General features: G+C 32.7%; 2 protein-coding genes across 3 annotated transcripts; both read right to left on the bottom strand.

The window, feature by feature from the left end:
- Positions 1 to 7,923: 7,923 nt before the first annotated feature.
- LOC128160118 (carbohydrate sulfotransferase 8-like) lies at positions 7,924 to 15,833 on the bottom strand. 2 transcript variants are annotated; one of them, XM_052823388.1, is made up of 4 exons: positions 15,479 to 15,833; positions 11,185 to 11,251; positions 9,532 to 9,662; positions 7,924 to 9,056 (listed from the first exon to the last, which is right to left on the bottom strand). In XM_052823388.1, the coding sequence occupies exons 1-4, from the start codon at positions 15,533 to 15,535 to the stop codon at positions 7,944 to 7,946; spliced, it is 1,368 nt and encodes a 455-aa protein (XP_052679348.1). In that variant the 5' UTR covers positions 15,536 to 15,833; the 3' UTR covers positions 7,924 to 7,943. The 2 variants fall into 2 exon arrangements, with proteins under 2 accessions (XP_052679348.1, XP_052679349.1); XM_052823389.1 differs by having other exon boundaries at positions 9,532 to 9,684; positions 15,479 to 15,832.
- A 1,703-nt stretch (positions 15,834 to 17,536) lies between these two features.
- On the bottom strand, positions 17,537 to 21,933 carry LOC128157987 (U6 snRNA-associated Sm-like protein LSm3). Its single transcript, XM_052820657.1, has 4 exons — positions 21,890 to 21,933; positions 20,937 to 21,047; positions 19,595 to 19,690; positions 17,537 to 17,714 (listed from the first exon to the last, which is right to left on the bottom strand). Exons 1-4 carry the CDS (start codon positions 21,908 to 21,910, stop codon positions 17,631 to 17,633), a joined length of 312 nt encoding a protein of 103 aa, XP_052676617.1. The 5' UTR covers positions 21,911 to 21,933; the 3' UTR covers positions 17,537 to 17,630.
- Between the last annotated feature and the right edge of the window lie 57 nt (positions 21,934 to 21,990).

Genomic DNA, 21,990 nt, shown 5'->3' with positions numbered 1-21,990 from the left:
AAAAGTAATTGACCCCATCACTGGTGCGATTATTACGTATCTTTGAGTATGCCAAAATTCTTTAATCATATGTAAACAATTTACATTCATTTGTCAAGTTCAAGAATGTGTAAAAACTTAGCAAAATAACACCATGTTCATTTCATCGATCATTAAATTTCGTGAAATCAGCTAGCCCTTTACCTTCACCCCTGCGAATGTGTTCGGAATGTTTTCTTTATCGTTGCTAAGTATATAATAAATCCAGAGGTGCTCGAATGAAAGTTCACGAGACTTCACCGAGAATTGTTCAGTTCCTGTGAAATTTCGAGCGGAAGTATATATGTTCGGATAATATTCTCAAAATACGTAAGGACTGGTCTTTTTTCATATCATATCCTGCTTTGATTTATGTTAAAACATGAAAATCGTCTAAGATGTAAGTTTCATTTCACTACCTAGCGTTTATTTAAATTAAACGATGATATTCAGAACAGAGTTATCGTTCGTGTTCAACCACGTGAAGAGTGGTTACAATATAAACATTGGGTGGCCTAATAAAATCAACGCCATGCTTGATGCTTGTTGTGTGCAATACCATGTTTTTAAAAAAATAATGAGTGTCTGTTTTGCATAAAAACTTAGTATATCGAGCCATTTTCATGAAACATTCTGCATAAAATAGAATAGTCTGTTTCACTATTGATACTATTACTAGGTCAGGCGCGGATCGAAAATAAACCCTTAGGGGTGTCTCTTCTAATCATGTTAGTTGTTGCAACAGCAGAAAAAAATCTATTTTCTTCTATTGTCACATTTATTTCTAGAACACATTTTATCCACCAATTAATGAAGATAAAGTTTAAAACCAATAAACCTCTAGGTTTGATATTTGACTACAAGTACCTAGATTCTATGAAATAGACTACAAACACGAGGCACGATTTTAACTGCGAAACTGAAAGGGTCAAATAATACCACGTGGTCCAAAATTTAAATGACAATAACATTCGCAGGGGTGACCTTGGTAGCACTAGAATACTGATATCTCCAACATGCGCGTTCCTTAGGTCATTTTAGAGGTCAATCTTTTTTAGATAGATGATAAGCTCCAAGATTTCACATGAAATACATTGTTCAGTAAGGTTAATACTGTAAACGTCTTTAAGTCCACACGGTTTCCTGTGTTAGTATATTTTACGGTGTTTTTCATTTCACGGAAAATCGATTAATTTCATTACGGATTACGTTTACTCAGAGGCGAAAAAAAATTCCTCTGAAAGGAACGAAAAACTACCTATTCTACATTGTAGCCTAACTACTGTGGTGCTGTTTTTCACTTTCAAACACCTAGGCCAATCACCTACTTTTTATGCTAGTGACCTCTGAATGTTCATTAAATGTTTATTAAAAAATTGTCAAAACTGTCTACCCTTTCTAAGGTTGTTTTTATTTTGCAATTATAAGAAATAATAAAACACTTTGTTGGTTAGAAAATGAAAAAATATGAAAAGCTATACTAGTTTCATATTTCAAAGAATCGTTTAAAGCTCATATTTTAAATTTAACTTAATCCTATTTTCCTCTATCAATTTTCAAAATTCTACGCATTTTTGATCGAGTTTTTTTTTTAAAAATGACTAATAGGAGCTCCAAACCATTGTTTGCCTAAAATCACTTTTATTGTTTGTATTCTTCGACATTAACATATAAGGTCAATGATCAAATTTTCAAGATATTCTATCTGAAAGTAATTTAAAGTATTTTAAAGATTTGTCCTATCTCGTGCCAGCCAGTGATATAAAATAATACACGATATAATACAACAATATAATATGTAAAACGATATAGAAAAAACACGTAGAAACTTAACTTTTGCAACTACAAAAGCTACAAAAAGTTTTTTAAGAGAAAAAAAAATGAAGAAATAAGTCCGAATTTCCTAAGTTTCAATTTTTATCTTCCTTCATCGTATCATATCTTCCTCAAATAAACAAAACATGGATATCAATTTTGATTTTTGTTAACTAAATTGTAATTTTGTGTTTTTAAAACAACTTTTGACTTCAGGTATTGAACTTTGTAAAAATATTTTTTTGAAATCTCAAACACTGAGTAAACGTAATCCTACATGTAATATGTTGTACCGTGCGACCGTTGCGGCGATCGCAGCAGATATAAACAAAAGATATAGTTTGCATCATTGTCAACTAATGTCAGTTCCAGGTTCTCGTTTCCATGATTTTTGACAATTTTCCAAACAAAATACATTCAAAATAGACTTGCTCCACTGTAAAGCAGTATTACTCGTGTACTTCTGGAGAGAATTTGATTAGTATGTAAACTGTATATAAACTTGTCTATAATTTGATCAAATCTGTGAACCATTTAATATTATTTTTCTTTTATTCCTTGTTTTTGTTGTCTGATTTTTTTCATATAAAATTTTAAATAAATGCTGCATATCAATTTGTTCTTTTTTGCTTCCTACATTCCGGTATTCGCTGTATCTATGTATACACCATGAGTATTAAGGATGTTTCTTAAAGTCCTGTCCTAAGGAGATGTCAGTTATGATAAGTACTTGACAACACGCGCAATGTCCTCTATCAATCGCACCTTTTCGGGTCTTTCCAGCTGATATCCGAGAGGTCCGAGAAGTTGCGATTGTGGCTACTATAAGGCCGCAGATGTGTTTAAAAATAGTTTAAATTCAGTTAGTGTGTGTTAAGTAAAAATTGATTATTTTAAATAAAAATTATAATAGGCAAGGTAGGCCCTGGAGATGGTGAAGTCGCGGTACCCTAATGTTAACGGAAAATTGTCTTACCGTGAACATAGTGATATATACTAAAAACACCGAAATGTTATAATAACCAAAAGGTAGAAAAATATATTACTTATCAAGATATTGCAACTGGAGGAAAATAGCTATTTTAGTATTTTCAAAGTGCGGAAAATTCTTTTACTAAATGAAATTTTAATTAAAAAAAACAAAAAACAAATCGACCTCCTTAAATAAATATGCTTCTCAAACGACGCAAAGAGTTATTCCTCATTGATCGATAACGAAACCAAAACAAAACACCAGAACGTTTAGAAAATTAATATATTCTATCTGGTAGTTCATTACACCTTTCATTTAAAGTTATTTTTAATTAAACACACGTCCTCATACATGTATTATTTGTATATAATATATTTTATAGATAAAATCTTACTGACCAGGCCACGCCTCCTTAAAATAGTTTCAATTATGTGACAATTATTCTACTTACAGTTTCTATTGATAATCTCGTCATTTACAGGGAACCTTGTATACGGAACGCCTAAAGGGTCAATATTCAACATTTCAAGCTACAATGCGGATATGAGTTACTCGTTCAATTTCGATAAAGAGAGATAAATTTCATATTCTTAAAAGTAATTATTTTAGCATACCTGAGCCAGAGGTTTCTGATCAAAATTTGTCCGTTTTCTGTCAACTGGGCCTCGTTGTCGTTGTTGTCGTTGTAAACTTTTAACCTTATTAAAAAATTTAAAAAAAACTTGCGACAAAGTCGTAAATAATTTTAATCTCGAGGAATGATCTTTGACGAACAAAATTTATATAAATTCATTAATCTGTCCTTATTTTCATATCTATAATTATATTTCAGAATAATTAAATTCAAAGATCTATATAGTTTGTGATCAATTAGCATTGACTAATTTGGTCGTACATGTATGCCGTAAGTTCTTTAATTTGTAAAACGCAGTCTAGAACCGCTGGCCGATTTCAACAAAACTTGGCCCAAAGCATCCAAATTCAAGTTTGTTAAGATGACGGACCAAGTCCACTTTCAAATGGAGATAATAAAAGCGGCGTGGTCTGATTTTTTGGCTATTACAGCAATAAATTATTATATATCCATACAAACCAATTATCTTAGAAAGTTATAGGCTTTCGTCTATTAACACCAGCATAATCAGTCTCCTTTCAAAGTTTATCACAGTTAACAAAATAGTTTCTTTATGGGCATACAAAAAATACAAACTTCATCATGGGAATGGTTAGAAAAGGGAAGGGTTTGTTTTCGTCCCCCAAATTAATATGTTTATTCAACCCGCATGTTATGCATCGATTGCAAAGCAAACTTCAGATATATTTGTGAACAAAATGTACATATGTTTATTTTTGATTTTCAAAAACATTATGTCCTTTATTTATAGCAATGTCAAAGTCGTAATACAATCAAAGCCACCTTGACGTCATGTGATGAAGTTTAATACAATGTACATGTATGAGGCGAAACAACGCAGTACCCTTTAACATTCGTTTAAAAGTGGTTAAAAAAAACTGATAGAAAATCGGACCAAGCCGCTTTAAGAATATTTGAGTTTGTATTTTCATGAAATCTTCTTCTCAAAAACTATACTGCCAAAAAAGCTTCTAACTTGTGTGGAAGCATTCTAAGATAGTAAAAATTCATTGTCAAATCCAGCTGCAGGTCTGTACCCCCACATCCCCCTCGGTCTCAAAAAATTTGGATAGGCGTCCTTGGAGCTGCAATTGCTTATTTGTTATAAAACACAAAAAAAAATTGCGCTAGTTTTGAACCGATTAACCTGACTAAAATCCGTCACTTAGAAAACACAATATATAGGTTGTATCAATACTTTCGGTACAACCATCGTATTTCCACAAACATTCTATTAAAAAATTAGCATTATAAATTTTTCAGACAATTTCTATATAGTATAACGTATATAGCTAGAGACGTTGCTTAACTTGCCTCAGTATCATAAACATAACCGACCTCTGAATTTCAAATATGATAAATTCACGTGTAAATCGAGAGTCGCCATTTTGATATGTAAACAAACTACACTACTTCAATTAACGGGGGTGATGATGGTGTTTAAAAGGATATCAGAGGCTAGTAAAGTAATATATGTTTAGTAAAATGTCCGAGGATTTTTTATAAATAAAATATCAGTACAAAATATATTCGGGAAAATATTAATATATTCCAAAACTAAAGCAAGTTTTAAAGTTTGAGCGTTATAAGTTGCAACTTTTTAACACATAAGAAACTGTTCCACCTGGTTTGAACAAAAGACCTGGAGCAACAGACCTGTAGCTATTCAAACCATGATAATGATGAAATAGGGCGGGTCCACAATAGAGATTGTTTTTGTTTTTAAAAATTACATATTAGGAATAAATATTGAAAAATTTAGATCTTCTCAAAAAACTTTTGGCCCCAAAAACTGAAACTCAAATGAAAGCATCCTAAAGTAGTGTAGATCCGTTCAAATCATGATTCAAGAATGTAGGGTGGGGCCTTAATTAAGTTGAATTTTTACATAGGTATGAATAGAGAAAAAAACTTGTACAAGTCTTATTCCATCGATGCTAGCTGGAGAAATCAATATCTCAACATTTGCAATCTATTGTAATTAAATGTATCATCATCACGTGATCGACAGTTTTTCCTTGGTTCGATCACATATCATCTTAAGTTTGGACCGGGTTTCTTTTTAAATAGTAACTGCTGATTATCTTCCTCTTACATAATAATGTACCACAAAAGCAAATGATATATAGCAGGTCTAAAATATAATTTACATGTATTTAGGTCCTCTTACTTAATCATGTGATCTGTCAAATGTTGAATTCCGTCCGTCCGTGTGCATGTATCGTTAACAATTTTACAAATTTACTTTCTAAAATCACTGAATTGATTGAAAACTATATTTGAAACATGAGTGTAGAATACATTCGTGGCCCTTACCCCTATAGCTTATTATTTCTGTTTATCAGCATAAAACTGAGCTCTAAAATCAGTACATTGAGATGATAAAAAAGAAGTATATTTCGTCAATATTGTACAAAAAATTGTCTGACATACAAGTAGGTTATGAATCTAAAAACAATACATGTAAACCTCAGAATACTGACTGCTTAAATGTGCATAACACCGATTTTCTACATAGAATTTGGCGTAATTCAACGTTTTTAACAAATAACCTAACTTAACATGAAGTTTATCAGTGGCATAGCGTCCATTAAGGCAAAAAGGCAAATGCCTACACATAATTTTGTAAAGCAAAATTTAAAATTTGTATAGATTTTAAATCTATAACAAAGCTGACTTTAATAACTCTGACCTGTTAACAAAACTTCCAGGTTCATTTACAGAATAGCCATCAAATCTTTTGTAAAAGCCAAAAAAAGGGGGAGGGGATTAATTTTACAGTGGACATGCAATTGCATTGCAAAAGTGTTAACTCTAATCCACGAAAAGCTGAAATTGAAGGGTGTTTTTCACTGAAAAAAACCAAAACTCTTGGCAATATAATTAATATTAATAATATAAATATACATTCCATAGTTAAGTTAAAATGATTACTTTTGCTATTTTACTGAATTTTAAAAAAGGCAACTTTCTCAACAATAAATATCATATGGTCTGGTTCATTGATTTTAACGTTGTCATGTCTGTGTAATAAAAATATTGTTTTCGATGAATGGACTGAATTCATGTAAATGTGGCGTATCAATTATGAAAAAGAAGTTGATATGGAAATACACTGTACGTACACGGCCGTAGCGCAATGGAGGCAAATGACGCATATGCTTCATATCTGAAAAAAGACGATCAATTTTTTTTCATTAAAGTTTTTTTTATGTCAGAGTGAACTCGCCAAATTTCCAGTTAAGAAAAATTTAAATTGCGAAAAAAATATTATAATATCTTGAAGATGACAACATAATGTTCAGTCTTGATCCATGTTAAACCCACCAACTCTCAACTGTCAAGCTGCCACCCTTTCCATACCTTTATAACTTGTTTAATGGAGAGGATAGCAGCTTGACATAATTAGATAAATATGTTAAATATGTTAGATAAATATGTTCTCTGAAGAATAGAGGAAGATATTCAATTAAATCCCATCTGTGTAGCTACAAACCAACACAGTTCAAAAGACAATTTATGACATAACCAAAACGATTAAATTTTATCTTATACTGCAAAACATGTACCTTTTGCTTAAATGCAAATTGGGTGCGCTACCACCGTGGCGTACGTGCGGTTGTTGGGTTTTGTTTACAGAATACATGTGTACATGCAGAGTAGGTTGTGGATACGGTGTATGAATGATTTCTTTTAAATTTCGTTAACGAATAATAGATTTTATTTTATCATTACGAAAAGAATAGACTGAGAACAGGAAATTTAATTCAATTTACATAATGGCCACTAATGGTCCCTAACTAATTTGTTAAAAGTAATTTGTTAAATCTAACAAATGTCTGCTCTTAGAAGCTGTAATTTTGCGTCCGTTTTGTAAAAATTTTGTAAAAAAAAAAAAGAAAAAAAAAGTCCCCCTAACCCCCCCCCCCTCCTTTGCGACCCCCCCCCCCCTCCCGCACCTACCCCTTTCCGCGCTACGCCCGTCACTGAAGCCTTCGGCTTCAATTTTTGCCTTAACATATATATATAGGGCACGCTACGCCACTGTTTACAGATTGTAATTGGTGTGTAATAGAAATGTTGTCATAAAAAAACAATACAATTAAGGCTTACGAAAAACAAAACCTCCATCTCAGGGGAATTTCGGGTGAAAATTTATGAAGTGAATTTTCGTGTAAAGGGTCCTTCTTGTGATCTGCATATCAAATGATCAATTCACGCTAAATTTGAGGGATTTTCATTTTATGAAAAACCCCAAATGACTATGTACATGCATAGTGATTGCTCTCTCTCTCTCTCTCTCTCTCTCTCTCTCTCTCTCTCTCTCTCTCTCTCTCTCTCTCTCTCTGTTTAAAAGAGCGAATTTGCTTTCAATTCGAAAAAAAAAAATCTAAAATTTTGGAGAATCGAAGAATTTAACAAATTGTCGTCATTTAATGGCTTATACATACTTATGCCTACAGTCAATGGGCATAGAAAACAATAACCGAAAACATTTTAATTTCAAAATATGTCAAAGTATTTGAGGTGCTTTGGTGGCGTCGAAATAGCAATTTTTACAAAGTCGGGAAGAGCAGGATAGTCAAACAGTTCGAAATCCAATCGGTAAAGTTCTCTATACTCTTTGATTATATCTGCTGACAGTTGGCTAAAAGCTTCAATTTTCGCTTCCAGTCGCTGTTCTTTCAGTTTTGTCCGGTTTTGCACATTTTGAATTATCCGTGTTACGACATCAGTCACGTGGGTCTGGTTTATTGTATTCATCTTCTCCAAAATAAAGGGCATTTTGGTGTCTATAGGAAGAACTCCTCGAATTTGTAGGTCTCTCCAAACTCGTTGAAAAGACCTGCGAAATGGCTCACATTGTAGTGTTTGTCCTTTAAAGGAAAACAAACGATTTATGTGAGTTGAAGCTATTCGTAAGTCTGACTCCTTCTCAAAGTTTTCGAAAGTCATTCCCCGTGAAAACGTGGAATTAAATACATCCAAAATATGAGATACATCGACGCGAAATGTTTCCATTTTCCCAATGAAATCATATTTAATATCACAAGGAAAACAATGTTCATACATTGGATAAAAATGGCGATCACGATGCGTCAACGTCTTCTGCGCGTGTATGACATATTTCATGAATTCTGGAAATGTGACGTCATGACCACATTTAAGCGACAAAGGACTCGCCTTTAATCCTCTTATAGTTTTTATGATAAAACGTCCAGCTGATCTCCAGTAAAATGGGTTCGGAGCAAACAGTTTATCTACATAGCCGGACAGTGCTCGGCCATATGGCTCACGCACGAACATAAATTTGGATGTTTTCGGCAGACAATCGATGAAATCCTTTGATCGATTGACCAGCATTGTGTTGCCTCTCGGAGCAATAAATTTTAAATCTGCAAACACGTTGCGTATTGTCTTCTGTAAAAAAGTCGAGCCTACTTTCTGTATTCGACAGTACAAGAAGCCCATGGGGTCGTATAATGCTATGTTATTGTTTAATTTCTGGGTAAACGACGAACCATTGGAGGCAGAGTTGGACAATCGATTTGTCTTACACTTATGGACAAGAATAGCTTGACGTTGCAGTTGAATTGGATAAGTACTTTGGAATATCTGTCAAAATAATAGTAGAATAAATTAATATAAACTTTATTTTTACGCAAATGAATTTTCAACAACTTCTTTTTTTTACATGGGTTTTAATTAAGTGGTATTTGCTGGTATTCTTTTTTTTTTTTTTTAAATAAGTCAAATTCATAGATTTGATGGAACTGATATTGGTGGAAAGTGTTAGTAACTGTACATTTTCGCTGGGTTTTTAAAAATTAACTTTATGATTTATTTTTTCAAATCATCATATATTCGGGTTAATGTAGAGAAAAATTATGATAATGTTACAGTAAAAGAAAAGTACCCAGTTTTTTTTTTTTCGTATTTTGTTCTGTTTTGTTGTTTGGTCTTGTTACATTACTTTGTTTGCTTGGAGGGTTTTTTGTGTATTTGTTTGGTTTTGGGGGTTGTGGGGGAGAGGGTGGGGTTTTGTGGTAGATTATGAAAAAAACTGGATATAAATTAACAAAACACATACATTGTGACGTAGCATTGGACATCGGGATGTGTCATCCATCCGATAGTTGTTAGAATTCCGCTCTTGGTATTCAGATTGTTTTAGTGGCGACCATGACCCAACATAGTACTGGTAATTGAAGCCTAGGTTTCCTGTAGACGAAATCCAACAGATCTGTAGGAGTGTAAAGTTTGAATTTCACTAAACGAATGAATGAATGATGTTAAAGATCGATGTTACAGACATGCAGTTGAAACAGTCAATGAAATTATAAATCTCTGAAATGCAAAAATTAGATCATAACAAATCTTACGGAAAATAAATAATCAGGACATTTTCTGTTCAGATAATCAAGTTACATGAGAGGGGGAGGGGGGGGGTCTATGTGTGTGTTTAATTTTTGTTTAAACTTTTCTCATTTTGCAAACCTTATTTGATATTGATTACCATTATTTATAGTATATACTAAGGGTTTTATAAGCGGTCGCTGTGAATGCAAAATTATGTGTTCGAATAAAGACATAGTTTACATATGTAAATTGATAACTTGACTTTTGTTTATCTAGAACCTTGCCAAGGGCACATATGGTACCAAACAACGTTCAAAAGCAAACAGCAAAACACAATAATTCAAGATCAAACATTTAAATTACAAATCGTTTGTTCTCTGGTTTTTCTCTCTATTACACTCCGTGATAGAAACGGCAACGAGTTGTAATGAAATTCGTTTCGTTGTGGTGCACTTTAAAGGAAGTAAAGTGGGGTGGTTATACCCGTGCTCTTGTCAATATGATAATTTAAAAGGCGTCGATGACTTGCAATAGTTGTAACTTTTTCTTTTCTTTTCTTTTTTTTTTTTTTTTTTGGTTTGTGGTGTCTGCAAAATAATTGTATTCCTGCATGTTGACTGTACGTGTACGTATACAGAATAATGCCTGCAGCTTTATATCAAGTGGGGTGTTTATACCCGTGCTCTTGTCAATATGATAATTTAAAAGGCGTCGATGACTTGAAATAGTTGTAACTTTTTTTTTTCGTTTGTGGTGTCTGCAATATAATTGTTTTCCTGTTGACTGTACATGTACGTATACAGAATAATGCCTGCAGCTTTTTTTTGGGGGGGGGGGGGGTGGGGCTGATCGATTGAAACATTGTGCATATTAATCATGAATTACATATTTAACTGTTCAATTACATATAGTACATTCTGTACGCCAAATGCCAAATATATCTATGCTTCTAACATGTATAGTCACCATCTGTGTTGGTTCAAACAATAAAATGCCTTTTTCGGTAATTCATGTGGGTATGGCAGTAGCTATAGCATTGCAATTGTGTTTATTTTAACAATTATATGTTTTCTTCGGTGAATCATATTGGTATGATGGTAAATGCTTTTACTGTCAAAACGTTACGCAGAAGGATATACTTGTAAATGCCTACAAGACTTTACCTAAATATAAGTTTCTCCCGTCTCCGAAGCGGAGAAAATCGAGTCCCCCGCGTTGGGGCTGTATACGGTGCATTATTTTTACTAAATAAAAATATTTTAAAAAATACAGATCATACATATCTTTACATTACTACTTAAAGCATCAATGCCTTTAATTGTAAAAAGCAATCCCCCAAATGTTCACAAAATATTTTCTACTTACTTGAAATATGAAAACTTACCGCCAATAAGGATAACAAGATACTCCAAAATATCGTCTTGTAAACACGTTTTGACATAATGGTTTGCCTGCAAAAAGTTAGACTTCCAAGATAAAAAGAAAACCCTCTGTTTACCGACGGTATAATAACCTGGCAGAGTGCGTTAAGATATTGATAATTTGTCATTGATTTTTCGTTTTCGTATCGTATCATCCTTTTAACTTTATATATGAATAGGATAGGTAAGCAACGAGAAAATTTTATTTCTCTTTAATTCGATCGAGTGTCTGTGTATTCTGATGTTTGGACTAAGTTCAATTACGTATTTGATCAAATTAAATATTTGTAAAAAATACTTTCTAAAACATAATCAATTTAGCAGTTAACAGAGCTAAGGAAAAAGAAAAATTAGTCTTTAAATGTTCTTGCTTATAGTCAATGAAACATATTTGGCTCCTTTTCAACAGTTGTACATAAATGTAATGTGTGTTAAGTTAATCAAAAAGGAATTTTAAATATCGACTGGGTTTTGCATGATATTTACAATAGTAATAGTAACAGTAATAAATTTCATTTATGTAAATTCGCCACTTTACTCCGATGCTAGCGGTCCAAGGGGAAAGCGGGTAGTTATTAAGCTCCAATTTGAATGTGTTGCGTCTTTGGAATCGACTATATAATGTATGTGGAAAATGAACGCTTCACCAAAATTATGTTTCTTCTGGACCTTGTGCAAAACAATAGTTCTAACTGGAACTCTCAAGTTAAAATTACCCTACAGGCACGTAGCATCAGGAGGGCCGGGGGGGGGGGGGGGGGGACTTTTTCTCGCAGCAACTAATTTGCATATGAAAAATTGAATTATCATGGAGTTGGTCCCACCACTTTTTTTTGGGGGGGGGGGGGTGTACATGTAAAAATTTGATATGAAAATAAGGAATTTAGGATTGAAATTGAAAGTTATATATAGTACGCCAGTATTTAATACCGTGAAAGAAAATTCTAAATCGGTGAAAATATTTCATCTATAATATACTTTAATCCACATTAATATCGACACCGAACGGGGATAAGAGGGTTGCTTTGAATTTCTCTCAGGTTGGGATACATAAATCCTAATAGCCAAGTCAATGTTCCCCTTTATTTATTTGACTTAGTTTTGCATTAAAGCGAATATATTCACTTATACAGGGCAAAGTCTATAATGAAATATGTATGTATTTATCATTCCAATATTATATTTAGGAAATTTTCTTCAACTCAGAAATGAAAAGTCCCAAGGGAACTTTCATACCAAATAAATTTTAAAATATTTTTTGTGTTTTAATATTTGCAATGGTTTTCATTCAATTTTTTAGGTCACATTTATTAAAATACATTTTCTTATATTACCAAGCAACTTTTTCAGATGATTTGTCAACAGAGTAAAAAAAATATATATGAAAAATTATGTTTTGGGGAAATACTAAAATAAATTGCAATAATAACATTTTTGAATGATAAGAAGTGTAATAATTTTTTTTATGTGTCCGAAGGAAATATCCATCATATGACAAACAAATTTCTCTCAATTTGTTAAAAGCTGTCTTTTTAAAAAATATTTTACAAAAACACGAAAAAACATTAAAAAATTCTTTAAAAATGCTTATAGTATCCCTATTATCATTTTAATATTTGATAAGTATATGTTTTGTGGTCTTCTATTGAGATTTGGAATAAACTGTGGGTGTATAGAGCCACCTTAAGGTGGCAGGGGACAGTTTTTTTAATACAATTCATTGTAGCCAAGGGATGCATGTCTTCCGAACTCTGTAACTAGAATTTCCTCAGGTCCCATTCAGCACAAAAACCTTTAATTCCCTCTTTATAAGGCCAATCACCAATTTCTGAAGAAAATTACTAGTCAAAACCTGTAAAATTCTCTACATACTGGTTTTTATGAGATTTTCACCCTTTCATATTTTGCTAATTTTTCATGATTTTTCAGCTTTTTAGACCTCCCCTAGCTAAATCCCTGAAGAGGGTTGACTTTCCGTACCGCGTGCATGTTGCACTATCACATGTCAGAAACTTACCGGTGTATAGTTTACAATATCCCATCCACCTACTTTTCGTGTTATTTTACCTCCCGTCTGTAACTTGCAATTTCACTGTGTAAAGTCAACACAACAGTCATAGCCGAAGGTTTCGCATTTTACTTCTAATAAGCAGCGATGTCACTTAATCCATAAAATTGGATATAATTTAAATATAAGTCGAAATATTACTAATTATAGTACTCTGTTCATTAATGTAATGTGTAACTACACCCGTCGCTTATTTTATTTATGAATTTATTAAACAATCTAAGAAAGAAACACTTAACAAAACCAACTTACTCCTAAAACTTGCAAATTTTATACACTTTGATACAGTTTTAAAGTGAATTTTTTTAAAGTCCGTTGGGACGAGAGTATTAATATAAAATCTGTAAAAGGAATTTTGTAATTATCATATACATTGTATAATGCCAGGGACGTATAAGTATTTGTTTACTTTGGTCAGTTTGGATATACGTCCCTGGTAATACATATGTCACTATGACAAATTATTTACTTAATTACTTCAGTGGGAAAATATTTTATTTTTTAACCAAAGGTTATATAAACCAATGCTATCGTACCTCTCGAAACTCTAGAAAATCTACCATTTGGTTTTTTAAAGGACCTCTCAAAATACAGGTTGTAATTTTTTGTACTCAAGTGCAAATTATTAGAAATTACCCATAAATTTTGTAACCGTGTATGATTCGTAATGTCATTTGTAAGAAATACTATATAAATTCTGCTATCTGGTTTTTGGGAGTTGATTTTAATCAACTCTCCTATGCAGTTACTCAGACAAACCGAAAGTGAAACAGTGTTTGGACCTAAGCACAAATCATTGCTGCTTACAAGACTTAGTTCTTGAAAATAATTGATAAATTCGATGTAATGTATGCTAAAGCATTGTTTTTCAAGGAAACTTATTTATAAATACCTCGAAAATAGTCAGATTTTAAATGGTACGAACAATTTAAATATTTTTTGTAGTCGTATATATTCCTACGCCAGAGTTCAATATAGTCTCGTTCAACTCGACGCTCGGCTGTCTCAGTAAATCCTTGTCGGAGATTTACGGTGTCAGCCGAGCGTTTGGTTGAAAGAGACTAGAGTTCAATATTGCTTGGATCCATACATTTTTCGAGAAATATTTCTATCACTGATACATAGTTTGATTGAATTAATTTTATCTTTAAATATTATCTAACATGATTCATATGGGGGTTTCTCGACATTCTTGTCGAAAAAGTCCAAAAATTCATATTATAAAAATGTGCGTAATTCAAATTAGAAACTACATGTACTTGTCATGCAGAATAACATATCATATATTTTAAAATAAACATCGACAAAATCAACTCCCGTCAGTTCTTCAGTACTTTGATTAAAGTGTGTCATCTTAAACTATCAAAATAAAGAAAATTTTGCTATTTATGTGGAGCATTACAAATATACATAAGAACAATGGATTCATTAATAACTTTCGGAAAAACAACCCAAATGTAAAATTTCTAAGGTTTGCACTTTTTCTTTTGTGTCAATTTTTCATAACGTATTCCTGCATATGTTCTTTTTTATCATTACGTCATAAAAGCACAATGGCAACGCTCACGTACGCAAAAATCGTTTAAAATTTTTTTTTACAAAAGGTGATAAATCTAAATATATTTCTTAAATTTTTTTTATTGTGTTCAATTAAATAAATGGCATTAAGACAATTTCTTAAAATACCAAAGGTGTAAATACACGGATTTATACTAGAATATGCAACATACACACAATAAAACCTAAAGTCGACCATTTTATACGAGGGTTAATTCAAAAGTATTCTCACAGATGCGATAAAATCGTGAAAAATCGGTGAAAATTAAGTGACAAAAATTTGTGCTTTGAGACATTTCTACCTATTTTAATTCAGATCTGAAAATTTTAATGCATCATGATAATTTTTTCTGAAGATAAAATACATGTATTTTGTAGAGGGTGAGGTAAGGCTAGTCGCCGCAAGCTAGCATCTTGTATCTACTGTAGTACACGGGGACTAAAATAAGTCGATTTATTCTAAAAACTGAAAAATGTCTGCATGTAGCATTGCATTATTAAGAAACCATGCGTATCCTATATATACCGTATAGTTTTAAATCTAATGTACCTTTTAACAAATATTTTTTAGATATTCTTCAGGAGATATACCTAGGCTCAGCTGACCCTGCTTTTACTTCTCGATTTCTTACCGTCGACACTGGCCGATGTTTTCCAAGAGTCCATCCTAAGACTCCATCACTTTTCATCGAATAACAACGTCGCCCATTGCCAAAGAATATAATTCCTAGGTTAGGTTTTGTTTTGCAACTACCTGATTTTTTTCTTCTAAAAACTGTGTTGAAAGCACCAAATCTACTGCACAAATAGCGGAATCGACACAAACGAACGGCACAGCAAATTTCAGGTACAGTGATCTCAGACGTTATCTTATTAATGTCCAAAGAATATTATCGGCTGTGAAATGTTTCAGAGTCTTTTTGACTAAATATATGTATTTTGTATTTCGTTCTCCACCTACATGTAGCCAACACCTTGTACAATGTCAGTAGCCAGATAGGGCTATGTCAAGGTGTTACAAGGAAACATAACTAAAAGGATCGAGGCGCTTTTGCATAATGTCGTGTTCTGTGTAACTATATGCAATGGTGGTTAAGGCATATCGTAAGCCACTCCTTTTCAACAAACGCCATGTAACGCTACAACCAACAACTTCTTATCGAATAACAACGTCGCCCATTGCCAAAGAATGAAATTCCTAGATTGGGTTTTATTTTGTTTTTGTTTTTCTTTTTTTTTGGTTTTTTTATTTTGTTGGGTTTTTTTTGGCAGTTACCTGGTTTTTATTTTATTTTATTTTATTTTTTTTGCAGTTGCCTGATTTTTTTTTTTAATTGTGTTGAGAAGCACCAGCTCTAATTCACCAATAAGGAATCATAATTTTTTTAATCATGTTGCAAAAGCGGAATCGACACAAACTGCACAGAAATTTCAGGTACAGTGATCTCAGACGTTATCTTATTCATGTCCAAAGAATGAAAGTTATCGTCTATGAAATGTTTCGGAGTCCAACTATTATTCTTACTAAACATGTATGTTATATTTCGTTCTCCACCTAGCCAACACCTTTATACAAGGTCATGAGGCCGGATAGGGCTCTGTCAAGGTGTTACAGAGAAAAACGTAACAGATAGGGTCGTATATATCTTTATTGCATAGTGTCGTAATATGCAATGGTACAAGGTCAAGGCCTATCGTTAACCACTTCTTTTCAAAAACGCCCTGTAAAACAACAACCAAAAAATCGTTAACCTACAGAATCCTAATCCATGGAAGGGGTGTTTATAGTACGTTTCCCTTTCTAACACCTTGACATGTACATGTAGTACTTTAACCTCTATTTTGAAATCAATTTTGTTAATTTCGAATATTCTCCCAAAATAGGGGGCAAATCCTTAAAAAAATTCAATTTCCTACACGTATAAGTATTAGATTTAATATGCAAGAGAAATGTTTGCTGCTAGAAAAAGCCATCCCCCCACCCCCCCCCCCCCCCCCCCACCCTTGCTACACCATGTACACGTCCCTGATGAAAGCAAAGAAAAAAAATTTAGGATTTGGAGGTCGAAATAGGGTCGGATAATATTCCAACGGGATGAAACAACTGTAAGAGTACAAAGAGGTCAGGAAAAGTGATTGAATGACAGCGATATGCCTTTCAATTACCTTTGTTTTGTTTTTCTTTTAATTTTACTGGTTAACAGAGTTTTATATACTGTGGGTCCGTGAACAGGGCAAGTTTTAAAGCTTTGGGAATTTCTAACGGCTTACTACAAGTGTCAAATATTAGGCATCTTCACTCCCCCTCTGAATTTCAATTAAGATGGCTCGTTTGTTTTGTTTTGGTTTTTTTTTTTGGGGGGGGTTGGGGGGTTGGGGGGTTGGGGGGATGATGAACAATGCAAGGACGGAGGGTTAGGAGACCCTGGTCGCTACTTTTTTAGTTCATATACATGTATTATTTATTTATCTCAAACTTTTTTCTGAGTCCCCACTTTAAAAAACGCCATGCTATGACCCTGAATATGGTGCCCAATATTTTACTGCTCTGTTTTATACATATTCTGGCAAAAAGGAACGGAGAACACACAATACAACTTGAAAAATCATCACATTCCAGCCATGAAAAAAACATGGAATATCATTGATAATCCAATCTTTTACTTTTAAATAATTTAAAATCAAACAAGTTTAGTGTGTTGTATGTCATTTTAATGATTATCAATGGACAGTTTTGGTATGTACATAAATGGTTGATGAATTTTGAACACAAATCCATTTCCTCTAAGTCCCGGTCCTCATTGGAGGTGAGACCAGGATAACCCCGTCCCCCCGAACAAACAGCATGGGGATGTTCCTCTTTGTGGTCTGAAAAAGTTATCAGAAAAAAATAAGACCATCATGTTTTACAGGTAAATAGTATATAGGTGTCTAGAAACGGTCACAGTAAACCAATATTAATGAAGATAAAAGTGCATAATTACCAAGATACTTTTACTGGAATAGAATTTTTAAACTTTACTTTTTTTTTTTTTTTTTACCAAAAAATAAGTTTCAAAAATTTTTGGAAAGATAAAAATTTTTAATTCCCTAGCGGGATTCAAACTCATGACCTGCAGGTTCGTAGTGAAGGCTCTCACCCATTGCGCTAGGTTTTTAGATGACAATGTTTGGTAAAAAATCAAAGGCCGGAACGGCCACAAAGGCGACATTTTTTTCTTTTATATAGAATGATACCAATAATTTGAATTTCTGTACTAATAGTCATATCAAATGATATTAGACACAAAGTAAAAGTATTTGAATTATGTTTTCTGCTGCTTTAAAAACAAAAATCGGTATATTTTCTTATAAAATAGGTACAGTGTAGTGGTGCTTTTTTCATACAATAACTCATCATAATTGCAAAAATCGAAGAAATTTCAAAGTTCAAAAATAATTTGTTTCTTTCTGCTTCAAACAGTCTTTGAACAACTTTCATAGTTTCATAATTTGAATACATTAACAGTGTGTCCCTAATTATAATAATAAAACATACATTTGTTTATTTCAATTCCCGTTTGAAACAAGATTTCCTATGGTATGGTTGTTTACAAACAAATCCACAACACGTGCTATCTATAATGCTCGACCAAACTAACTGCATTATCGAGTTTACTTTTTGCAACGAAATTCCTAGATATATACGTTTATCGCTTACATTAATTTTGGAGACCGTGCCCGATAACAAATAATTTTACATCCAAAATGTTATTTCTATCGGGCACGGTCTCCAATTAAAATGTAAGCGATAAACTAAAATAATATATAGTGAATCTTTACACTTAGGCCTGATTGTATTCATCCGCCATTTCTTGATTAAGCAAATTTATTCTTATGCAATGAGTTGTCAATCAACAGGGAGGCAAAGTTGGGTTTTTTGTACACAATTTAGCTGAATAAATGGAAAAAAAATCTTGTAATACGTTTAATACTTTTAGGAACTTATTTCTTATGCGCATTTAAGAGGCGGTGCAGCGCGTGCATTTTTGGACGATTGCCAATCCAGACGATCGCTAGAAGGCTGCCGAGCATTAGCTCGACGCCTTAAAAACTGTTTATAACATTATACTTGATTTCATTGTTTGAATCGATAAACAATATGTCACAATATGGAGGTGTCCCATACCATTTTAAGATAGTCAAATCCATTTTTAGAACACCCAATATTAATCTCCTTGAAAAGAAGAGCTCCAAATAAATTGAGATATGTAGGAGATTATAGTTTCTGTGCTATCTGCCCATGGTGAATAGTCATTGATCCCCCCCCCTTTTTTTTAACTTGGAGAACATGTCTGACATAATATGAGTTGATACATTAAATTCTAAGTTTGATAACTCTAATTTCTTTATCATCAAAAAAACCTGCACCGCCGACAAATAAAGTTTTCTTCAGTTACAAAAAAAACTTTTTATTGACTATTCGGACGATAGCTAATTTATTGTCCCCCTCGACAACATCTATTTCCCTCAACTTTGCCTTGTGAAATAGTTAATGTATAGGGGGACAATAAACTTGCTATCATCCTCATAACCAGTAAATAGGTACCCACGGTATATAATATTTAATATTTTATCTGAAATATTTGGATTTTTTCCTACTAATTAATAGTTGGTAGCTAAAAATCATTTTCAGGTAGAATTAAACATGAAAAATCCCTATTACGAAAGTTTAGATTCTAAGGTCAAATAAATGTATAGAAACAGACCTTGTAAATTTCCTCAAATGTTTCCTCATCAATTTCCACTGTTGTAACCGTTTCTTCAACATCTCCAAGAATCATGTTCAGATGCTGATCGTATGCCTTTTAGAAAAAAAGTGAAGAGGTTAATAGAACCAATTAAACAAGATCTCGGACTTTCAGTTGGACGTAGCTCTCTGTTCCATCCATCAAAACAAGTTACAAATGACCCCGTTCCAAGCGAAATATGTACCTGTTGTATAGTCTTATCTCAAAAGCCGCACAAATCTCATTGATTTCAAAGAGCCATGGCTGAGTGGCTATAGCAATGAAATAGACAGACCTCCATCACATTACTGTTTGATACAACTACCCAAAGTTCAAGCTTGTTTAATGTTAAAATGTTTCCATAATGTTGCTTATTCTGGTTCATAACACTGACACAAAAACAAAAGATAAGAAGCTAAATTTAGTAACTGTGAGATTCATCTAAAAGGGGTGCCAATTTGACAATTACTTAGTAACTGGTGCTAGATAAATTTTTTTTATTACTGGACATGAGAACATATCATGGAATCAATGTCCAGGAAATTAGAATTGACTGTTGAATGGGTAAAAATATCATGATATACATGAATAATTAAGCAGGGCTAAGCCTTTTAGAAGTAATCATTTATTTATCACGGGACATGTGGGATTTCAGCTAGAATTTGTTTTGAACAATGAAGAATAATACATTGTACGAATGCAGCTTGAAGAGCATTTAGAGTCCTTAAAGTCCCAGTTGAACCTGCACTTTGCCTCCATAATCTTTATTTAGGATTTTATAAAGTAAAAGAAAAGAACACAAAATAATTAATGATAATAAAACACTAAACATTCAGATTTAAAACAAGTCAGTATAATTCATAGTTATGATTGACAAGTATTTTTTCCCAAATGGCCAAAATTTTGATGATTTTTCTGGATTCAAAGACACAAGTCCCATTTCAGAAACAGAAAAACAATCCCTGCTTGTCTCGGACTATTGAGCTATCAACTTTTTTGAGCCCCGTGTCAAATGTTTTGTTCATTGCTTGCTGTGTTTTACAGATATCAGTAATAATTGAAGAGTGTAAAGTTATTCATAATTCCATACATAACAAGACATGAACAATTTTGATATCATAATTTTGAATCACCTTTCATTTCAGTAAATTGTACTACATGTACTACAACATATACAATAAAAAAGAAAACAATATTAATTTATCAGCTGTCTCTGAAATTCATTAAACTTTCATTGGTTTTTAAAAGATATTGAAATAAATGTCTGAATCTTATAGGTTCCAGTCCTGGAGATAGAAGCTATATGAATATCAACACTTACATTTAATCTTCCACGTAATTCTCGCTCATTTCTCATTTTCACGTAAATTCTTTCATCAAGACTAAGTCGAATCAGATCTAACGGCTCTTCCACATTTTGCACTGGAACTTGCTACAGGAAAAAAAAAATTTTAAAAGGCTTTTAAAAATAATTTTTTTCAATGTCAAAAAAAATGAACCTGAAAAGTAATAAAATTAACACCATGCATTTTCTCTTCATTTAACAAGTTGGGAAGAATTATATACCTTGGCTATGATAACTCATTTGGGATATAAATGGGAAACGATACACAGCTATAAAGGTGATGTCTATATATACAGGGATTTTGTATTGCAGCAGATCCAGATGATAATTTGCAAAATTATTCAAGTTATTCTGAGGGACCACTTTATGGAGAAAAGATGTAAACATTCCCCATAAAAAATCTCTGCAAGAAATCTGTTCTTGTTCCTGTGAATTTTCCCGATTGAAAATGACAATGTGTCAACGAAGATATCTGATTTCAATTTCACTTCTCTCATAGGTATGTTTACTTTTATTAAAAATTGGTCAAATGTGCTGCATAAATATTTTGGGATAGACTATAGCATTAGCTTGATGATATAATTATTAGTTGCTCAGTAGGTAGACTGGAGCCACACTTTTCAAATGAAATGGTCTTCAGCTTGAACGTAGTTGTAGGTATCACCCAAAATTCGGTCTAGTTTATTACATCAGAAAGAACTTGCAACAATTCTCTTCAAAAGCCGGTTTTCTGCAACTTATCATTATTGCACATGTAAATTGTGATTTTAAAAAATAACCAAAAGGTCACATTATGCATTACCCAAATGAAAAAGCATGTGCACAACACAATAGTAATAAGTCACTGATATGACGTTTATCTACAAGCTGTCGTCACTTAGAAGCTTTAAAGAAATGGTAGGTTAACATTTTGAATACAAAATGAGTACCTGCTCTTGATCGTCAGCCATTTTTATTTGAATGAAGAACAATCTTAAAATGCAGACATAAACGGAAAAATTTATAACCATTCATAAATTTCCCTTTTTAT

This window comes from Crassostrea angulata, chromosome 8 (genome assembly GCF_025612915.1).
Source record: "Crassostrea angulata isolate pt1a10 chromosome 8, ASM2561291v2, whole genome shotgun sequence".
Taxonomy (NCBI): domain Eukaryota; kingdom Metazoa; phylum Mollusca; class Bivalvia; order Ostreida; family Ostreidae; genus Magallana; species Magallana angulata.
Note: the sequence above shows the minus strand (reverse complement) of the source record. Positions and strands in the feature narration are given on the sequence as shown.